At 38.1% G+C, this 23066-nt stretch overlaps 1 protein-coding gene across 1 annotated transcript; it reads left to right on the top strand.

The window, feature by feature from the left end:
* The first annotated feature begins 996 nt into the window (after positions 1–996).
* On the top strand, positions 997–18595 carry lasp1 (LIM and SH3 protein 1). Its single transcript, XM_079827721.1, has 7 exons — positions 997–1233; positions 4415–4509; positions 8377–8461; positions 9340–9447; positions 14012–14102; positions 17034–17122; positions 17201–18595. Exons 1-7 carry the CDS (start codon positions 1165–1167, stop codon positions 17372–17374), a joined length of 711 nt encoding a protein of 236 aa, XP_079683847.1. The 5' UTR covers positions 997–1164; the 3' UTR covers positions 17375–18595.
* Positions 18596–23066: the final 4471 nt, after the last annotated feature.

Below are 23066 nucleotides of genomic sequence, written 5' to 3'. Positions count from 1 at the left end.
AATGCTTGTCTTGAAACAATTATCTACCTTCATTATACAGTCTGAATGTGGTTTTATTGTGCTCACTTGCTTAGCCAACAGCTATAACAATAATTTGGTGCAATTGAAATTAAAATTTCACTTACCAACGAATTAGCTTTGCAGACAAGTGCATTGATATCTGCAATAATCTCACTTTTTAAACCGTGAGTGAAACACAAAAACACACAAAACTGACAGATGTAGCCTATATCTGACGTATGTATATATGTATATGTATATATATGTGTGTGTGTGTGTGTGTGTGTGTGTGTGTGTGTGTGTGTGTGTGTGTGTGTGTGTGTGTGTGTGTGTGTGTGTGTGTGTGTGTGTGTGTGTGTGTGTGTGTGTGTGTGTGTGTGTGTGTGTGTGTGTGTGTGTGTGTGTGTGTGTGTGTGTGTGTGTGTGTGTGTGTGTGTATTTTAGGCCTACTTTACTGAACTATTGCATATTTAGCCAACAGGTGTCGCTCAAACAAAGGGCGACACAAAGTATTTTGGTGCATCCGATTCGAAACTGAAACAAGCGCCCGTTTCACTGTTTGGATGTAATGTGAATAGCTTGTGTGAGAATTAATTTACAAAAACACACAGCAAAGACACTGTAGCTGTTTTAGTTTTATACATAATCATTTATTCATTGTATTAGTATTGTGAATTTTAATATTCTGAATGCGCATTATTTAAAAACACTTTGTTATCAGTGTTTATTCTAAAGCGCCATATATAGTTTGACTGAATAGGCAGAATGAGGACAGGTACACTCCCAATATGAGTATCTGTATTAAGATCCGTTTGATGATATGGTTTAAAACAAATAAAACTGAAGATAAATACAAGACACGATAAGCTTTGAGCCATTTAACTCAAGAGCAGGATTTCCCCCCATTTCAAATGATAAGGAATAACAAATATTTGAGAGTAAAAGTCTTCCGCTGAATGCCCTTGCTTATCTCTGCGCGGGAGCGCGCAGGAAGACACAGCGGCAGTGCCGTGAGCGCGCCTTCCGTGTCTGATTCGTTCGCTGACAGCCAGCGGTGCGAACTGGACTCATCAACGGCTAGTGATCCACACGTCGCGCGTTATCAAAAAACAGTGCTCTCCGGATCCTTTCTTCATCTCATTCCTTCGCTACTATTCCTCCAAAATGAACCCCCTGTGTGGCAGATGTAACCGAGTGGTGTATCCCACGGAAAAAGTGAATTGTCTTGACAAGGTAAGGCTAGGCGAAACTTAGCATACGCTAGCATAGCTTACACCTCTGGCCGCGAGAATGGGGTATATATATGGACCTCAATGTGTTATAATTCAGATTTAATAATGTGGCTTAAAAGGGACCATTTCCGATGTTGTGGCTATCGAGATTGTGAGCAGAGCGGAAACGTTCAATCGAAGGGGCCAGTAACGTTAATGCAAAGCCTTGATTGTGTGATAACTTCATAGCACGCTACAAGTTGTCGATTATATGTTGTTTATTTCTCGGTGTGAATATCGTCTGATATCGGCAATGTTCAGCGGAAGTCGTTATTTTTTCAAACAAACGGCATCAGAATGTTCGTGGCCTCGGTCGCGAGGAGGAGGAGGAGGAGGTTTGTTTATGACGTGTCAGTCTGTCCTGTGGGCGACATGGACGGACCCGAAAAACCCAAAACAGCCAAAGTCATGTCAAATGCTCGCACGTTTCTTGGCGTGAATAAGATGCCGTTTTCAGTCTCTTAATAACAACCTGGTTTATTCACGCGGGTTGGGTTGTATCTTATCTCGGTTTTTTGTTATCCAGCCAGGTTCGCAATGTGCAACTTCGCCCGTGTATGTAAGAGGCCTGCGAGTTATTAAAACGTGATTTTTTTGTTGACCAATTTTACACGCATTCCTTACGTATCAGCCTAACGTTTTCCGCGATATCAGTCGGGCCTTGCGTTCACATGATGTGCACATCTGTACTATATGTTTACCAACCGGACAGAGGAAGTGCTGCTGTTCGACACGTTGCTTGTGAAACGTTTTAAATGCGGACCCCACCCCCCTCTTAACCCATATCCTTATCGCTCTGGGTTTGTGTGTGGTGAAATCTTGAGTTTTTGAATTGCTTTGGATGCTCCAGAGGGTGGGGTCGCCTTCTTTTGATTTTCATGCAGCGCAAGTACTTGCGAGGGAGAGAAACTGGGGCGGAGTGAGAACGCGTTTAATGGACGTTAAAAGCACATTAATCGATTACCGACAACCTTGGACGAAACAGGAATGACTACACAGACGTAAAGTGCGTGAAAAAGGCATACAGTTTACGTAAGAGTACAAGTGGAGGCGTTTGATGGCACACCTCCCACAAATGTTGTCAGAAAATAGCACTGACTGACCCCACACACGTACACAAGTTGGTTTCTATTCATTGCCTGAAGGAAAGGCCTCACTGAAGTTTCCTCACACGGTCATTATCTGAGGCGTGCTGATGCTTCCCTCCGCTTGAAGAGAGGCTGACCATTGCTGTTCATTCTGCTTCAGTGCTCGAGTTCATCCGCTGGCGCTCTGAAGAACATCTGAGAAGAGCCGCACCCTAGGGAGGTGGTCGCAGAAATGAACATTTACTCATGTTCTTCAGAACACACGGGTTTTCTTCTTTTTTTGTGGCACACTAAAAAGTTTAGCAGAATGTCCAGACAGACCTTTTTCATACAAAAGTAGACGACGGTCTTCAAACTTAAACACACCATAACATAGTCTCTGAGTTTGGAGTCCTTAAGTTGTTATTCAAACGAAATTCATACTTCTATTCAGCAAGGACGCATCAAATTGATTAAATTGATACATTTACAATAATACAAAATATTTATATTTGTTCTTTTGAACTTTCTATTCATTAAAGAATCCTAAAAAAATCTCCACAAAAATATTAAGCAGCACAACGGTTTTCGTCATTGATAATAATAAGAAATGTTTCACCAAATCAGCATATTAGGATCATATGACACTAAAGACTTCAATCCAGTTTTGCCCAAAAAAAAACGTTTAAAATATATTAAACTAGAAAACGGTTATTTTAAATTGTACGAATATTTTAAAATATTTGTTTGCACTGTATTTTTGAATGAATAAATGCAACCTTGGTTAAAGACATGAGACAGTTAGAAACATGTATAAAATCTTCCCGACCTTTGAATATCAAATTGTTGACAGTTTAGTGTGTTTTATGAGTAAACGTGAAGAATTTTTTTTAAGCAGATGTTTTTAATGTCATTGCAAAGATTTTGTCTTATAAAACAGTATAAAGTGGAGATTATTGCAGACATGTTTATCAAATACAATGTGCTATGAATAATCACTGTCAATTTCAGATACTTTATTATCAATTTTCCATCATGCTTTATATTATAACCTTTATTAATTATTCTATAAATAAACATATATTTGCATGTGGCATATTTCTGGTTATGAACGGAACCTCTGCTCATGTGTTTGCTGCCAGCTTCCTCTCCTTGGTAGTGAAGTAGATGCATGGCTTTGTTGCTCACACACACACACACACCCACACACACACACACACCCACACCCACACACACACTCATGCACATGTGATCAAACTACGACATTCCAGCTGACTGGCAAGAAAGTGTTTGATATGGAAAGACAAACATACCCACATCTAAACTGTACGCATTGCAGTTAGCATGCATGACTGGCTGTATAGATGGAATGTAGGGTAGTGGGTCAGGTCAGTCGCTCCAGTCCATTTTCTCTCTGTGTGCGTGTGTGTGTGGTCTCATCACTGAAACACTCCCGTTGTTAACATTAACTTAGGAAGCCGCTAATCAAAGACTAGCATACATTACAGCTATACTTTGGTCTATAGCCATTGGAGATCAATATCTTAGTAGCGTCAGTGTGTTTCCCAGCATTTGTTGTTTTTCCTAATGTTGCAAGAATCTGGGAAAATGGTGATGTAACTTGCTTAGTAACCACTTGACAACCAGTGTGCCTTGGGGGTTTCATATAAAATATCCTCACTCAAGACATGCCAGAAAGTCTTTAAAATGAATGCATTGACACAGAAAAAAAAACTTAAGTTTTTACTCCGAATGGATGTAACCTCAAGCTGGGCTTCTTTTGCAATACATGTGGTGCCTGAGCCTGTATTTCTTTCCAAGTGCTGTCCAAGAACAAGCGCTCCATTGTTTTGTTTCCATTTAATCCTCAGAGTGAACCGCATGGACTTTGTAACGCGGCCATAGCGACTGAATTAGCAGCACTAAGGGATCTGAAGGACTTCATCTCATTTGCTCTTTTTATTTGTCTTTATCTCTCCCAACTCAGTAGCAGATAATTTCCCTGTTTCTTTTGCATACACCTCCTAATACAAACACATTTTAAAGCTTTAATCTATCTGTCTCTCTCTCTTTCAGTACTGGCATAAAGGATGCTTTAGCTGTGAAGTCTGTAAGATGACTCTAAACATGAAGAACTACAAAGGCTTTGAGAAGAGACCATACTGTAATGCGTAAGTATCGCTGCGCCCTGTGAGTTTTCTGTGTCTGATTATACATATTCTTAAAGTTGACAATAAATCATTTAACATTATTTGACCTTGTAATTGTTGGATAAAATCATGTCTCGCTGTATATTTTGGCCTTTTTTAATAAGCCATTTCATTTGAAAATACGTCATTAATACAGAAGCAAATTCAGTCACAACTTTAAAATGCCATTCACAACCCTTTTTAGTGAATTAAGATATTCAACAAAAACTAAGATAATGCAGGACTTGATGTATTGAAAATCGGATGTTACATATTAAAATGGGCCACGTCTAATTCATGGTTTCTAAAACAATGTCTGAATAGCTATTTGGCTAGTGTCTAACAGTGTCCAATAGCTGGCTTGGCTTAAATGATGTTTGAAACAATGATGGAAAAAGAGCTTCTCAAAGGAAGAGCAAGTTAGTACATTGTAATTGAAGATAGAAAGTCAGACTCGTTTTGTCTTTTGATTGTGGAAAGGTCACGTCTGCACACACAGTAGCTGATTGTTCAGTCATTTGTGGAAGGAAATTGGAGGGGAATTCCTAGAATTTCACAACAATGACCCATACATATACATACACAAATTAGTTCACTTCTCTGGAATCCACTACTACTGATCACTAATAGACTAGTCTTGTGAGTCAGATACCTCAGCTATAGCATTCCTGAGTTTAGGAGATTGCCCATTCATACTCCCATTAACACTTGAAGTGTTTTCATGCAGACCACCATGCTTAGCACGCTGCTTTGACATTGACCAGCATAAATGTATGAAGTCATAATGACCAGCTGGCATAGAAAATATGCAAATGCATCCCTTTTATGAGTGCTGATGTGTCTCAAGGTTCTTATTTCTCACACTCACACACTCATTTTCACAGTACACCAGGGGATTTTAGTCTTTATTTAGCAAATTATTTGTCTGTCCCTCTGTCTAGATCTGCTTCTTCCACTGTTTACTCAGTCCTTATTTCCAAGAAAATCTGAGTAAGTGAGCATGGCAGAGTAATTTCCTTTTGCGTCCAACAGATTAAGGCCTGTTTACTTCTCAGAGTGATGGTCTAATGACAGGTCCACCGGAAGTAAAAAAGCATCTGGTTGGTTCATGTTGGGATTGTCTGTCAACTGATATAAACATATAAATCAGCCTGGGTGCTTGAGTGCTATTTATCTGTGCATGTTTGTTTTCCTCTCTGTGTCTGTGTGATTTGAGTGTGAACTAACCTTTAGCAAAAAAAAAAGAAAAGAAAATTGTGTTTTGGAATGCATGCCAATATACTGATTTATATTATTGCCTGAAACTGGTAATTAGCTAATATATCTCAGGACACAACAATGGTAATTTTTACTGCTGGGCCAGCCTGGTCAGGAATTCAGATTTTTATTTGCCTGGACAGGTTTTTTTTTCGCCCATCACAAAAATGCGAATATATTTTTTTATGCATCAGGCTCAACTTGTTAAACTTGACATGGCGTCAATAAAATGTGGCAACAAGCAGTACATTTGGCAATGACGCTCAAATTTGGCACCAGTCAAATTTATTATACTCTTATTAATTAGGTTGTTATACAGTAATTGGTAGAAATGACAGAGCTGTAATGTAACTTGACACAACATCATGTTAGCCAGCAAGATAGCTTAAAGGGTTAGTTCACCCAAAAATGAAAATTCTGTCATTAATTACTCACCCTTATGTCGTTCGAGACCCGTAAGACCTCCGTTCATATTCGGAACACAAATGAAGATATTTTTGTTGAAAGCTGATGGCTGAGAAAGGCTTCAGATAGGCCTCCATTGGCATTCAGTACACTTATACTCCCAAGACCGATAAAAGGCACTTAAAATGTCATTACAAAGTCCATCTCACCACAGTGACTCTACAATAATCTTACGATGCGACGACAATAGTTTTTGTGCGCAAAAAAAAATCAAAATAACACCTTTATCCAGCTTGTTATTGCCTTCCGCGTGTGCCTCCACGACGCATGCACGAGAATATGACGTAGCGCCAGCGTTCGGGAATCCATGAAATGCACACTCTAACCCCATTTTGAGCACTACGCCGAGACCTAAAGCACGATCAATGTAGAATCCAACAGCTGAGATACGCGCGTCTTCCTCTGATTGTAAACAACTCACTTCTGGGTCATCTGTCCGAACGCCGGATCTGCGTCATATTCTCGCGCATGCGTCGTGGAGGCACACACGGAAGGCAGTAACAAGTTGGAAAAAGGTGTTATTTTGATTTTTTTTGCGCACAAAAACTATTGTCGTCGCATCGTAAGATTATTGTAGAGTCACTGTGGTGAGATGGACTTTGTAACGATGTTTTGAGTGTCTTTTATCCGTCTTGGGAGTATAAGTGTACTGAATGCCAATGGAGGCCTTTCTCAGCCATCAGCTTTCAACAAAAATATCTTCATTTGTGTTCCGAATATGAACGGAGGTCTTACGGGTCTCGAACGACGTGAGGGTGAGTAATTAATGACAGAATTTTCATTTTTGGGTGAACTAACCCTTTAATGAGGATCATTTAAATCAGCAAAATTACAACAGCAGTGTTTATTACATCACACCGTTTTTGACATCAGCCCATAAGTACTGTTATTCATTGTTAACTAAAACTATTTAAATATTAGATGAAAAAAATTAGAAACTAGACATTTTGCCTTGGCAACTCACTGAAATAAAATATGTTGAAGTACTAAAATGACCACAACTAAAACCGAAATAGAAGCTAAATAGAAATATGTTTTAAAAATCTAATAAAAATGACAAAAGCACAAAACCAAATGACTAAAAGTTCAAATGAAAACATAAAAATTAAAGCTAGTTCAAAATATATAGTAATATAATACTATATAAATAATACTAAAATAAGACTGCAGCCCATCCTTGGTGTTAAGCCCTATTGGTTTTTAATTTAATGATGTATCAGAAAATAAATTAACAAATGGTACTTGTTTAAAAGTATGTTTGAATCTAGTTTGTAGGGCACTACATGATTTTTGTGAAGTCTTCGGCGTAGCTTTTTGGGCAAGGACAAGATCCGTCTATATTTATTTACACTGACTTACAGAGCATGTTCTGTATTATGTGTTGGTTGCCTGCAGCAACACAGCGTCTGTGTGTACTATATGGAAGTTTACTAAGCAGACTGGGTGTCCTGTGGTAACCAGGAACAGACTACGTTTTTGATTGGCTCAGTTGTTGTGTTGTGAAGTATGATTCATTTTACTGAATCAGTCGTGTTAAATCCTGTCGTGGCACATTATATGTTGTTATATGGTTAAATGATTAGTGTAATAGTTCTGTTTACTACTCTATTACCAAATATATCAGTTAATGCTGTAATTGTATTTTGTGTACTCGGTTCTGTTATTCCTGGCATTCTAATTATGTGTTGTGTTGGATGATTGTGGTTAGGGTTGTTGCTGTCATGCTAATTTTGTGTTGCGTTGGTCTGTGAAAATAGGGAAAATAAGCTGCCTTGTTTACACAAGGCACAAATTACACATGTGCAGTTTCACTATCTCCATACAGATCAGTGATAAGCCCATATGGACATTTTGCTTCACAACTACTAATTCAGGATCTTTGTCTTTATCAGCATCACGGTATAAATAGTGTCCAATTTGAGTTGTGTTTATAGGAAATAGAATTAGCATAAATAGTTTATACATTAAATATGACTTGAATAATATTACATCTAGAGTTTAATGACAGGCAAGAAGTATAATAATTAAAAATACTTTTGTCATTCAACTAGGAGCGATGTTCATTTGCAAATCCTCATTGAATTTCAAATGCTGAATTGAACTAAAATGGCTCTGTGTGTATTTCAGACACTATCCGAAGACGTCATTCACCAGTGTTGCAGACACTCCGGAGAACCTGCGCCTGAAACAGCAAAGCAAGATGCAGAGCCAGGTAGGCTTACAACACGCCAATATTTGCGTTCTCTTATCACCCTCTCTCCTCTTCTGATCCTTTCTGGTTTCTGTATGTTTTTGTGGCATTGGTCAGTGCACTCCTAAAGAACTCAAAGAATGCCAAAGTCAAGTCATAATCCTCTCCCTGAGCTCCACCTGCACCCACAACATTGCTCTTGTGCGAGGCGTGGCTTTTTAAAACAAATCCCATGTTTTTTTTAGTAAGAACTATTAGATCAGATAAACTATTATACAAGTAACAATCATCATGACATCTCATATTCCACTTACTCAAATTTAACAGATGTTGTATTGACTGCATTAGTAAAGAAAAACCATTAATCCTTGTTATCTCTATTAAAGTCACAAAAAAGAAACAAGCAAATATATTTATAATAGAAGTTTATCAGTAGCTACGGAATAAAAACTTTATTTTGACCTTTTAATGTATTGCTAGTTTATTACAAAACCACACAAATCAGGGGTTTAAACTGTATTTAGACCCAAACAGATTCACAAAAAGTATTAACCTCGAATAAAATGAATAGAAAATAAAATGAAACCTAAATCTAAAATATATTTAGATTTTGACCTTCTGAAGATTACGATAAACATTTTCGAAATGTTATGCACCTGCGCTCACTTGCTTTTTGTTGAAAAGAAAAATGACTTCATTCTGTTAAAGTCTGAGGCCCTTTTCTCCTTGTGAATTGTGGAAAATGCCAAATGTAGTTTTTATGGTTATCCATTAACTAATCTGCATTTATGCTGATATAATATAAGAGAGGGAAGTAGACCTGTGAACCTGTTTCAGTCAAAATGAACAATGATTACTTGGATATTTGCTATTAACTTTTGTGTGTGTTTGTGTTGCAGGTGCTCTACAAGGAGGAATTTGAGAAGAACAAAGGAAGGGGCTTCAGCGTTGTGGCCGACACACCAGAGTTGCAGAGAATCAAGAAAACGCAAGACCAAATCAGCAACGTAGGTCCAACTCTTAAACGTCAAATTCAAAATCATCTACCAAAACACAGAGAGCATTATGGTTTTTTTTCTGTTCATTTTCGTTCTCGCCTGTGTATTCTTCTCCGTTTTTATCATATTTACTTTTGCTTTTGTGCCTCCCAACCTTTATCTTCATCTCTCCAACAAACACAAACATACAGTTTATCTGTCATCTCTTCTTTCATTGTTTATTTATGAATTGTTAACAAGGAGTCATAATTTTTTGATCTTGATGGAGCACTTATTTAGTCCCACCCTTCCTCTTTCAAACCACACCTGTTTGCTGAAGTATCTGTGCTGGTTGCCTGGCAACATTTATGTCACCGAACTTCCTTTTTGCAATGTAATTTCCTGTCAGTTTGAAAGCGAGCAAGGAGGCACTCCATCGTCTGGCTCAGGAGACACCCTGTGGATGGTGCAGGAATTACTATTAATTTGTTACCTTGGCTCAGAATGAAGTTTAATTAAATTAAAACCTCTTGCTGAAACCACCACTTTTCAAAATGAAGGAATGTTTTCTGCTTAGTTTAGTTATAAAATACCACTGCATCCGTATTGCTCATGCATTCTATTTTTATCGCTTTAATTTTCTATATTTATTTCAGCCTTAACCGCATAGCCAAAGTGCCCACTGCTGCAGAAGAAAACCACTCAGTTTGAGGCTGTGTCTGTTAAATGTGCAGCAGTGTGGTTGTCTCCATTGTTGCTCTATGATTGCTTTTAGTACATGGTCAATGAAGTCATCATAAACTTCTTTTCAAAAGTTTTTTTTAATGAAAAGAAGTTAATACTTATTCAGAAAGGATACATTATATTGATTGGTCGAAAGTGAATATAAATATTTAAAAAAAAATTATTTAAAAAAAAATGTATGTTGCATCAGCTAAATTTTTTTTGTGTGTGTAGGCTTTATAGACAGGTTGAGAGTGACTTTTGAAGGACCTGTACCACATCCTCTCTATGTTTCCACTAGCTATGTTTCCATCCAAAGTTGCGAATGTTATTAATGCGCAAATATGCAATAACGCATAAAACATTTGTGAATAAAGCACCGTTTCCATCCAGTGAGTCGAAGAGAACACAATCGTCACTTCCTGATAACCTACCGCTAAAAAATCACTAAGAAACATAGGAGAAGCCACCATATATAATCATTTTCGTATATAAGAAATGATTTGCGTCTCAATAAACTTGTCATGCCTTCAGAGGCAGATCCTGCTGTTTGGGACGCAGTCGTGTTAGACAGGAGGGAAATAAACCGAGCATCTTTGACAACAGACTTCTGAATGACCAAAACAACATTTCAGATGTTTTGCGAACAAGATTTTTCCCCTGGTTACTACAGTTATGCTGTTACATCGCGAAAGTCACAGAATTATTATTTTTTTTTATGCGCAAAAAGGAATTTATTTGATAATGCATTTCCATCGTAGTTTATGCGCATGTTTTCGTATCGGATAGAAAATGTATCCTACTCAAACGAGCGCATACTTTTTTTGTGTGCATTTTTAGAATTTATGAGCATCTTGGCGTTTCCATTCAGCATTTTTTGATGCGATATCCCAAAATGCGCATAAAAATAGGTGGATGGAAACATAGCTATTGTTTGAAGAAATCATCTTCTAGAATCTGGCAGTAAGTTTTGGGAGTTCCTATCCTGAAGTCCGTTTTGCAGAGATGGACTAAAAATGAATTCCCAAAACTTACTGGAAGATGAATTCTTCAAACAGTGGTAAGAGACACTCTCAACCTCTCTGTCTATACAGCCTATACAAAAAACAGTCTTTATGTATTTTTCTACAATTCAGCTTGATTCTTATTAAGTGGGGGTCATTTTTTTAGGATTCTTTACCTAATTTAAGTCTCTGAAATCCTGACACCTTGCACTTTTGTAGACTCCAAGTACATTTACATTTAGTCATTTAGCAGACGCTTTTATCCAAAGCGACTTACAAATGAGGGCAATAGAAGCAACTAGAGCAGTCAAGGGCAACAATATGCAAATGCTGTAACAAGTCTCATACCCCTTTTCCACCAAAGCAGAGCCAGAGCTAGATCGGAGCCAGAGCCTAGTTTCAAATCGGTTCTTTGTGTTTCCACACACAAAGCCCCAGCTCCGAGCCAGGAAAAGTGGTTCTTAAGTAGCACCAAAACATTGCTGGGCTAGAACAGGGCTAGAAGTAAGAACCGATTACGTCAGGCGCTGGGGGCGGGGTCAACAAGACCAACACAAACTTTAGATCCACCATTTTTGAAATAGCAGCTAATGGAGCTAACAGCTGCTGTTCGTTTGTAATCTCCGTCTATACAAATTACAGCGAGCTGCATGAATGCGTTGGATTCGCTGTGTTTGCGTTGTGTTTTGATGCCGATGTAGGATCGTAAAGCCATGTGAATGAATAGTAACGCAACGTTTGCATTGTTGATGGAAGGCTTGTTCGCAGCGGTGCTGTGCAGAGACCGATCGCCGTATGATAACGAGTCCAGCGAGAGCACACGACTCCTTATGCTTTTGATTCACTCATGCGTTTTTTTTATATCATACGTGGATCGGTCTGCGCAGTGACGATGCATCTCGAACAAGCCTGGTGTGTTTGTGTTTCCCGCTGCCCAGGGTTGCCAGGTTTTCACAACAAACCCGCCCAATTGCTACTCAAAACAAGCCCAATCGCGTTCCAGGGGGGGATTCCCCAGTAAAAATCACATTTGGGGTTAAATATATGTGTTTTTTGGCACTAAAATTCGCATTCCCGGGGCTAAATATCACATAATTGGGGTCGCTTCATCCCGCGGACATGAAAAAACAGCCCGCGGCAAAACCACATACTTGGCAACATTGCCGCTGCCTCGCTAGCGTTGCTGAGAGAGATGAGACGTATACAGTGACGTAAGACATGGCTCTGTTGTGGCTCTCAGCCCGTGGAAAAGCAAACGGTTCTTAGAAGGCTCCTCAGTCGAACCAACTATGAACTGGGACTAGCTCTGGCTCTGAATTAGCTCTAGCACTGCCTTGGTGGAAAAGGGGTATCAGTTAATCTAGCACAGAACAGATTATTAAATTTTTTTTTTTAATTAAATAAATTAGACAGACAGAAAATTAATAGAATGATAAGTGCTATTCTTGAAAGGTTAGGTGCTGCTGGAAAAGATGTGTCTTTAGATGTTTTTTGAAAATGGGTACAGACTCGGCCGCACGAATTGAGATAGGCAGGTCATTCCACCAAGTGGGGGCGGTCCAGGAAAAGGTCCGTGAGAGCGATTTCATGCCTCTCTGGTATGGCACCACAAGGCGTCGTTCACTGGCAGAACGTAAGGTCCTGGAGGGTGTGTAAGTCTGAACAAGCGAGTTTAGGTATATTGGTGCAGAGCCAGTGGTTGCTTTGAAGGCGAGCACCAGTGCCTTGAATTTGATGCGAGCGGCTATTGGCAGCCAGTGCAGACTGATGAGGAGAGGCGTGACGTGCGCTCTCTTCGGCTCATTAAAGACCACCCTCGCCGCTGCATTCTGGATCAGTTGCAAGGGTTTGATAGTGCATGCTGGAAGGCCCGTTAGAAGAGCATTACAGTAGTCCAGTCTGGAGAGAACAAGAACTTGTACCAGTAGTTGTGTGGCATGCTCTGATAGGGAGGTCTAATCTTCCCTTCCTAGGTAGGTTGCCGTTCTGGAAAATGGTGGCGCTGGAGACTAAAGGGTTCCTGATAGTTTCACACTTAATTCTTCACCTTAATTAATATGCAATTAACATGTCTTTTCTTCGCCACCTGTTTTTGTCTGACCCTGCTGACCCAATGAACATTTCACTGCCCTCCAATGGTCATGCCTTAACTGCAATGTCTAGTATTTTTGACGTGGCATAAAGCTGTGATATCTAAATGGCTGAGTTGTTTACTTACTTTTTAATTAGTCTTTCCATTGATGCCATCATTATCTTCATTCAGGCCGTCTTGAAAACACGCTTGAAGACAAGAGGCAGGATTTATCGCCACTTATGTTTTCTTTGCATGTTATGTGTTGAGTCATGTGTACATTCAACAGCAGCTCAAAGCTGATGCTGCATACTTTTTGTTTTTAAAAATTACCACAGATAATTGTCCCAAAATCAGGGTTCAACGATATATATATTTTTTTACTGATTAAGACTATAGTTACTTTTTTTCTTTTTCTTTACAACAAATACTTAATTATATATATATATTTTCATTTTCAATAGTAACTGAAAAGTATACAACTATAATATAACCCCGTAACATTTTTGTTGGAAATCAATGTCATATGATGCATATGTTTATAATTATCAACCCTCTGCTTTTTATGACAAATAATTCTTGCTATTTTGACTGTAATTTGGCTAAATAATGTTACTTTGGTGACATATTTTTCAGAATTCACAGCAACGTTTAGTACATACTAAATGTTTCTTTGCAAGGCATAAAATACCCACGCTGACTGTGAGATGATGAACATAAGACATAGTGACAACATGCATAGTTACTGTTGTTTCTTCCCGTTTTGACAATGTATATGTCTGTGTGTGTGTTTTAGATTAAATACCATGAGGACTTTGAGAAGAGCAGAATGGGAGGGGAAGCCCCACCTCAGCACCCACAAACACCTCAACAAATAACAACTCCAGGTACACAATATTTTGATTGTTGTCTGGTAGGGATGGGCGATATGGACTTAAAAATATATCACAATATTTTCTGGTATTTATTGCGATGACGATATAAATGTAGTACCATTCCCCATGTTTTTGGCTACAAGTGAGAGATGCACGCATTCTTGCATTCTTGAGAGCCTCAGAAAAATAAACATGATCTAAAGTAAAACGCACCCATCATCAAAAAGGCTCCTATAATAAACACATTTCATAAAATAATAATAAAATAAAAAAACTTAACTGAAAAAATTGCAGATATACTTTTCTTCTGTAAAAGTGCAGGTAATGTTTGAATAGTGCAACTGTGCTGAAAAACATCACAATAATAATGCAAATCCATGACAAGTTTGAAATGTAATCAGATTCTGTATTTATTCAAATTCTCCTGGTGCAAACAGTGGCAAAAGTAATAATCCCAACCACGCCCAAACGCGGCGCCGAGGAGCTTGTTTGTAATCGGAGGACAATGGCTCCTTAGTTTCGAAATGGTTTGGGTACAAGGTGATCGCGTTGAAAATATAGGCATTTGTCTAGCGTTAGAAGCTGATTTGAAACATTGCCGCGGGTCATTTAAGAAAATGACAGCTCCGAAGAGACGCCGCTTTAGTTCGAGGTAGTGCTAACAATAATAAAGAAAGATGATGATCAACATCTTATGTGTTACCACTGAAATGTAGATGTAATATATTTCCAAATGTAAGCCCATCTTATGCGGAATGTTGTCTAATAGACTGCAACACGCTAAAACCAATGGATAAAACAGGCACCTTCAGAATGCGTAAAAGACGCACCGGCCAAGGCAGGTCTAACTCACTTGTGTGCCTTCTAATTAAGCACTGTATCACACAAGTTGCAACTTACATCTGTGTCGTTCTTTTTGGTGAACTGGTCCCACACACTACTTTTCTTTGCACGCTTCATACTGTCGTCTGCCCTGGCTCTAACCGCAAACCTTGTGAGCGCGCAAACCCAAACGCTGTGACCTCGCGCCAAATGTTTTTATTGGTTTATTAAGTACAAACAGTCGAGTTATGAAAAATTGAGGGTGAGGGATTTGTTCACTTCACACAAAAAGATTTTGGAATGAGATGGCTAACTGTAGTAGCGTTTAGTCCACTGTCTATAATAGCCTAATTTAGAGATCACTTCTTTTTTTTTTTTTTTTTAACAACCGACAACTTTGATCTGTTAACGTTGATACGGTCAACCATCGGTCAAACGGTCATCGGTTAACATCCCTAATTTGAACTGAATTTAGGACTGGTGGTGGTGCTTAAGGCATTCAGTGTTTCTGTAAAAAAACTAAAAACTAACAATAATACTGATAAGATAATAATACTATGAATTCTATAACTAAGAACAATATAAAGCACACTAAAGCCCAATTTATACTTCTGCGTCGAGTGTATGCCGTAGCTACGTCGTAGGCTGTGTGTTGCACGCATACCCTACGACGTACGCTTACGCGCACCTCTCCAAAAATGTAACAACGTGTCAATTCTATGCAGACCGCAAGCGCTGTGATTGGTCTGCCAGAACCCCTCCCTCAGGTCAATAAATAAATAAAAACATCTGCGATAGGAGTGTGTGTGTGTGTGTCCAGAAATGGGATAATAGTTTCATCCTTACATCTGCTATATATAACACAATATTTTGTAGTCCAGAGATTCTTTATGTTAGTGAATAAATACATAGATCCGCTGTGTATAGTTTATTTATTTTCTCATTAAAACCAAAGATATTAATCAGTGATTGTATATCAAGAACAGGGACACATTTGGGTGCATTTCGTTTTGTGATTTCAATGGAGCGAATAGTCTCCGCAACAGAAATCGATTGAAGCGATATCTGTGCACGAGCCACCGATAGTGAAACAACGTCACGAGCACTTTTTTAAAATGCTTTTCAGCATGATTTCAAAAACGCATTCCAGCACAAGATCGCCTCTTATTTAACTCTACTAATCAACTAAAGATGCTTGATTTGTATTAGATTCAACAACTCGAGCTGCAAGAAAAGTCGCTATCTATTTGCTGCCATCACTGCAGCTACTCCGACAATGTACACAAACAAGCTGCGTCTTCTTCGGCTTTTGCCTTGATACTGTGGGTTACACCATCAACATGTCGGTGGACACTGCCTACTAGCGGTCTGCGTGTGTAATTGCACATTGACGCGGACAACAACGCAGAAGTATAAATGAAAACCAACGCATAACTTGCGGCGTAGAGGATACTCCATAGGTCCCACACAGAAGTATAAATCAGCCTTAAGGAGTAATGAGCTTCTGGGTTCATGAATATTAATATTATGTTGTCAGCATTCGCTCGAACTGATTTGCTGAAATCAAAACAGGCACAGTAATAGGCGAGCACCAGCCAATGAGATTGCCGTTTGTGCATTCGTTTCTTCTTGTTCATAAAGGCTGAATATAGAAAAATAAAACAAAAATATTGTTTACATGTAGCACGTCAATTCTGCGTGGTATGTCCCGCTCTCTCTTTGAGCTCACACTAGTGTTTAGTGTGCGTCAAATACACTGCGCATTCATTGAGATTAACTGAAAAGGTGTGCTTCACGGATCGCTTGACAAAGCGCAAATCTCTTAAGCGCTAAGCTTAAGTGCTCAGCGAGTGAAAATATATCTGTGTGTACAGGTTCCAGATTGTAGAGGTAGCTCCTCTTTTAGCGATATACTCCTCCGCAGCTTCCACCAAAGTTGTTTTCTCTCTGCGAATGGTTCGGGTCACCAACTAGGCTTTATCGTTATTATCGCGGGAAGACATTCTTATAATGAGGAGAATTTTTACTGGTATATCGCAAATGCCCACCCCTATTGTCTGAATGATCATTACTGTCTCAATTTCCAGTGAGCTATAAAATATGAAAATTTTTGTCTTGTAGCATATCAGCCCCCGGCAGCATCCCAGAACTATCACTATGAGCCTGAGCCTGTGCGTCAGGCCGCTGCTGCCCCTCCTCCCAGCTCTGGGGTAATTAACTCTTAATACACACTGTCCCACACACTCCTTCTTTTCAAGTCCTTACAATCCTCGTTGCATGTGTTGCAGAAGCGCTACCGAGCGGTGTACGACTACACCGCAGCTGATGAGGACGAGGTGTCGTTCATGGACGGCGACCTGATCCTGGACGTTCAGCAGATCGACGAGGGATGGATGTACGGAAGAGTGGAGCGTACCGGCCAGCAGGGGATGCTGCCGGCTAACTACGTAGAGGCCATCTGAACACGAGAAAGAGAACGGAAAAATAGGTTGAAAAAAAAGAGAGGGGTTGCGGTGGAGACGCAGATGATTAGCCGAGTGCCATCTCACCTTTCAAGAGCTCATCTTTTTCCTCTTCTATTCCTGCACTATCCTATCAGGGGTCAGCCGCTATGACCCAGTTATGATCCAAACCAAACATAGTTCAGTATGTAATAATCATAGACACCAACAGCGCATACTTCATACATACTCGCATAAATAGTGAATCATTTACTCCTTTCACCCATATCTTTCTCTCTGTATGCACCTCCCCGTCTATTGCTTTTGCTTTCTGTCTGTCTGACTGTGTCTTTTTAATAAGTGTTTCCTCAGTCCTGGAAAGGTGCTGTCACAAGTGGCACTTAAGTCTTAATAAGACTCGCATACACAAACCCACAAAATACATGACCACACAGGCCTCTAAAATATTTAGGGGCTGCCATAAAGCACTTCGGAGATATCTCAACACATTTATCTTATCCGTTGCTATGACAATATGTGAAAGAATCTGGTCCGAACTTCAGTTACGTTTTTTTTTTTAATATATATATATTTTTAATTGTTTCATATCTTGTTTGCGGTCTGTAATTGTAATGTATAGTACAGTTTCACATCTCATTGGCTGTGGGTCTGTAACAATGCTTGAATATAAGACTTCTGGTCATTCCAATCATTCCATATGTCTGACCATTTGCATCATGTGTTGAAACTGGAATCTAAGGGGCGGAGCCTTTTGCTACTTACATATTCACTCAAGCTCCTTCACATTCCTCTAGCCCTTTACGAAATTAATTAGAATATATGAGCGTCATTTTGTTCTGCTGCTCTTGCTTTTAAAAATGACAAGGAAATAGTGATGTACTTTGTTCTTCATAAAGGGAAAAAAGAAACTATTAAGTCACTTAGCGAATGAGAAGCAGAACAGCATTGTAGAATAGAAGTGAGGAGCCCAAGCACAATTCTATGGACCATTTTTGCTTTGGATTTTAATCATTCCATTGGTTTTGTTCCATTAAAGGTTATGGGGCGTTCCATGTGCATAGTATGAAACTGTAAGACGTTGTTATTGATGTTTTTGTTAGTTTGATTTTTTTCATCATATCATAGCTTATTTACATTGCCTTGCTGGTATTGTACGAAATGGAATTTTAATGTCAATTTATCAATATCAGTGGAATAAAACAAATCTATTTGTATACCAAGGCAGACGGGTTTGTCGAGCGAAAGGAATTGTTAACGATATTAGAATGTTTTAGAGCCTAGCATGTATAACTGGAAACTATGTTACTGTGCAAAGACTCTAATGAGATTCTACTGATCATTGTTCTCTAAAATGCCAAAATATAGATGCAGAGAATGATCAAAGTAAGTGTTTTGCTTTCACACTATTTCCACTGTAACTTCAAAGGTGCAATATCTAGGTTACTTTTTCCTCATTTTGAAAACATATTCTCAGAATTTCAATTTCTGTGTACTCTTGTCACCAATATCTCTCCAGTTCCCCATAACACATTCTTAAAACACCTTATTCTTCACATTATAACCAGTAATTATAATGTTAATAGTATACATCTATGGTCACTACCATTCAAAGGTTTGGTCTGGGCAAGATTATTTTATGTTTTTGAAAGACGTCTCTAAGGCTGCATTTATTAAATCAAAAATACTGTAAAAAAACTGCAACATGTGACCTTCATACAGTTTTTTCAGGATTATTTGATTAATAGAAAGTTTAAAAAAAAAAAACTGCATTTACTTGAAATGGAAATCTTTTGAAAAATATAATGTCATTTTTTTAATCAATTTAATGCATCCTTACTGAATAAATGTTAATTTCTTAAAAAAAAAAAAAAAACTTAGACCCCAAGGTTTGAATGTTATATAAATTGGATTTCTTATGCTATTTTACCTTTGTAAAACAATTTGCAGTGCGTTGTTTTTTTGATAAGGTGGGATATACAAGGGATACAAGATACTAAAAATATCCAAGATAGCATAAATATCAAAATCAAAAATGCTTCAGACATTTCTATTGCACCTGAACCCTTTTGTTTTGTTCCATCTCTTTATTCCAATACATGTCATGCTAGCACATCTAACCAGGTTTAGCTCGAGTTGACTGTTCTTCTTTTACACACTCTGGTGGAAAATCTATGATAGTATCTATAACATCTCACAGTTAGTAATGGTCATTACTGAATGACAAATCACCCCAAAATAAACAGGAAGGATGTTGAAAAGGAACTAAAAGGTGACGCCTATGTCAAAAGAAACCAACCTTGTGAGTATGTGTAAACTCAATACTTGCCCCCATGTCATGGTTCACCTTGTGTGAATCAAAACTCAACAGAACCAGACACATCCCGCTCAATTTTCAAATGTAATACAATTAGCCTTACTCATTGAATCTCTTATTCCTGATAAACAAACCCATTCCTGTCTGCTGACCATCTCTACCACATTCTTCCCATCAAAACTCTGTTTTCTTCTAGTTAGTCACCTTATTATTATTTTTTCGTATAGTAAATTACAGACTCGTTTGGTCCTAATAAGCTAATTTTGCACACTTCAAAAGAGGATGCACGTTATAAATTCCACGTTCAGCGCTTGGCCGCTGTTATCTTTCTAGAAGGCAGGACAGTGTGGTGTTCAGCTGGCGGGGAGGGTCTCAGTCCACAGCGGAACAGCCCTTATCGCTGCTAGGGGGTGACTGATCATCCTCCGCTTCTTTTGGACCCGCTGCTCTGCAAACATCATGCTGGACATCTTGATATTGATGTTCTTCGCCATCATCGGCCTTATGTTCCTGTCCTACATCATCTACATGCTCTGATCGAGGCAGCGGATGCGTGATCCACGTCCTCGGCAGGGATTTGAACACAAAGGTTGGCGATGGATTTTAGCAAATTGTGTTTTTACACTATCGAGAAAAACAACACTCTTTGTGCTGTTTAGACTTCCTTGATAATATTGGGATTACGGACCAAATTATATAAAGGCAGGTTATGGTTAAATTTTGTTAAAATACAAATTAACAATTAGGCTATAATTTTAAAATGTAGCTGGTTATTAAGATGGTAGGCAAATAGTAGCAAAAAATGTAATTGCACAATAGACTAACGGTAGTTTTTTTTTTTTTTTAATGAATATTACTAGGCCTCACAATAATAGCGATATGCGCTATGTTGTTGCACCTTACAGGAAGAAGCTCCTCTGTTCGTGGGATCATGTCTCTGGATTCTGAGATGAGGAAGAGCTGTAATTCACTGGAGGACACGGGACACCCTTGCAACATGAGACTTCACACTTCGTTCTCATCTCTCTGTCATACAAACACTGTTCCCACTGGATAGCACCTTACACAAACAAAACCTACACCAGACTGATGGGTTCCTCCTACCTTTGATTTAGAAGACACTATTAAAATATATTTTCCTAAAGGCGCAGGCCATGGCTGAAACAGTACCACAAAAGATATATGGCTGTCTGGCTATTATTCCCCCCTCCCCCCTATTCTTTCTATCATTTCAGCAAATAACTAGGCTATTTACAAACTCAGTATAGTGGAGTTAGCACTATTTTCAAATGCATGTATTTTGTCAATGGATGTTAAAAAATTACCGATCAATTTTCAGAATAAAGAGCCTTTGTGAGGATGAAACGGCCTATGTGTAGAGTTATTAACGTGTCATGAATGTACTAAATAGACATGGTAAATGATGAATGGTTATTATTATTATTAAATCATTATTTTGAATGGTCATTATTATTAAATCATTATTTTGAATGGTCATTATTATTAAATCGTTATTTTGAATGGTCATTATTATTAAATCATTATTTTGCATTATGAGTATTTATTACATTAGGTGTCATATTTATTATTGGTTATATACGAATAACTAAATTTCTGTAGTATGGAGAGGGGGTATAGCTCAGTGGTAGAGCATTTGACTGCAGATCAAGAGGTCCCCGGTTCAAATCCGGGTGCCCCCTACAGTTGTTTTGAGAAAATACATTTAATACATCTGTAAATATAACACGATTACAACATCCGCGCTCATAACGAGACCAGGCGACACGAAAATGAAGACATATATCAGGTGATTTGGTTGGTTTTCAGATATGCTGGATACAGATTACCAACAGACCGGACACCAGATGAGCGACTGCCACGTAGACAAAGAAAGGAAATTATGAAGAATTACAGCGACATCCAATGGAACTATTGGATTTTTATGAACCCTCCAATGAGCATTCTGAGCCATCCCGGTCATCCTAAAATATATGTGGATTTAGATTTTCCTCCGTCCAATCACCCTACGCTCCTAAAGATTTGGACTTTTCTTCACTGACTGAACAAAAGCAAGAATATTATATTTATCTGGTTTAATTATAAACTATATTGTGTATAGGCATTTCATTTTCTTAGTTTATTAAGTGTTTTGTCATGTCATGTTTATGGAGGACCAAACCTGAAGAAATTAAAAATAAACACATGAATAAATAAATATATACCTGAATAAATAGATACAATGAAAGAAATACAAGAAACGTGATGATAGGAAAATAAAGGAATAAACAACTTGATCAAATAAATATGATTCATTTGTAATAAAATTTATTTTTACATTATGTTGTCCTTTAATTTATAATTGTCTGCTTTTATATATTTGTAATAAATTGTATTCGTTAATTAATTTTATATTTATGTATTTATTTTTAGATTTATGTATGCATTCATTTTTTTTTAGATTATTAATTTCCAGATGTATTTATTTTTAGATTTATTTGTTTATTGATTAATTCATTGGTTTGGTCCACCATAGTCATGTTACATGTGTTTATTGAATGGCTGCTGTTCATGTTACTATTATGTATCATGTATAGGTATTCATATTTATAGATAAAATGCATTATGGATTAAAAATATTGCCCAGACACCTTTTCACATTTTCCCACTAAGTATATGCCTATAGATGTACATTCTTTCTTTTTTTCATTCAATAGAAGAAAGGAATTTTGCTTACTATTCATTCTTCTTTATCTGAAGAGCAACTGGGAAAATGTAGGTAATATAATCTCAGGTGACTGTCGTCAGCAGCCATCATACAGAGGAAGGAATGTATCAGGATTTAACTTTTAGTATTTCGGTTCACATCAAAAATCAGACAACTAAAAGGGAAGTTCACACACATTACAGAATAGTTTGCTAATAAAGCAGATTTAATATGACAGGAGTCTGCTCATGTCTGTGTGCCCCGAGAGTGAGTAACTTAAAGTTACTTCCTCTCTGGACTCTCCAGCTCCAAGCCTGGAAGTCATGAGACTAAGCACATGACAATGTAGCCTACACCTCAAACACAATCCACGGGCAATGTTAAAATAGTGTTACTTCAACAGTTCATCAACATTTAAATGCTTCAGTAAACCTTTTTCTGGTTTCATTAATGGTGGTCTTCAAATATCTATAGGCTACTAAATGCATTCAAAAAAAACTTTACAGAATTGCCTATATGTTGTATCCTGTAGTTTCACAACTTTATCCTTAAAATGGTTAATACAAGATTGTAGGCTATCTTGTCCATACAATTTGTGGCTAACATCTGATGGTTATGAAAGATTTAAACAAGTTAAACCAGATAAACTACTGGTTTACAGGCCTATATTCTTT

The sequence above is a fragment of the Gobio gobio genome (assembly GCF_949357685.1).
Source record: "Gobio gobio genome assembly, chromosome: 1".
Taxonomy (NCBI): Eukaryota; Metazoa; Chordata; class Actinopteri; order Cypriniformes; family Gobionidae; genus Gobio; species Gobio gobio.
This window is presented reverse-complemented; position numbering and strand designations above follow the sequence as displayed.

What these genes read in the sequence shown, in the direction of transcription:
- lasp1 (XM_079827721.1), top strand. Translation starts at nt 1,165, where the DNA reads ATGAACCCCCTGTGTGGCAGATGTAACCGAGTGGTGTATCCCACGGAA. An exon ending in AAGTGAATTGTCTTGACAAG is followed by an intron (nt 1,234 to 4,414) that starts GTAAGGCTAGGC and finishes TCTCTCTTTCAG; the next exon opens with TACTGGCATAAAGGATGCTT. An exon ending in AAAGCAAGATGCAGAGCCAG is followed by an intron (nt 8,462 to 9,339) that starts GTAGGCTTACAA and finishes TTTGTGTTGCAG; the next exon opens with GTGCTCTACAAGGAGGAATT.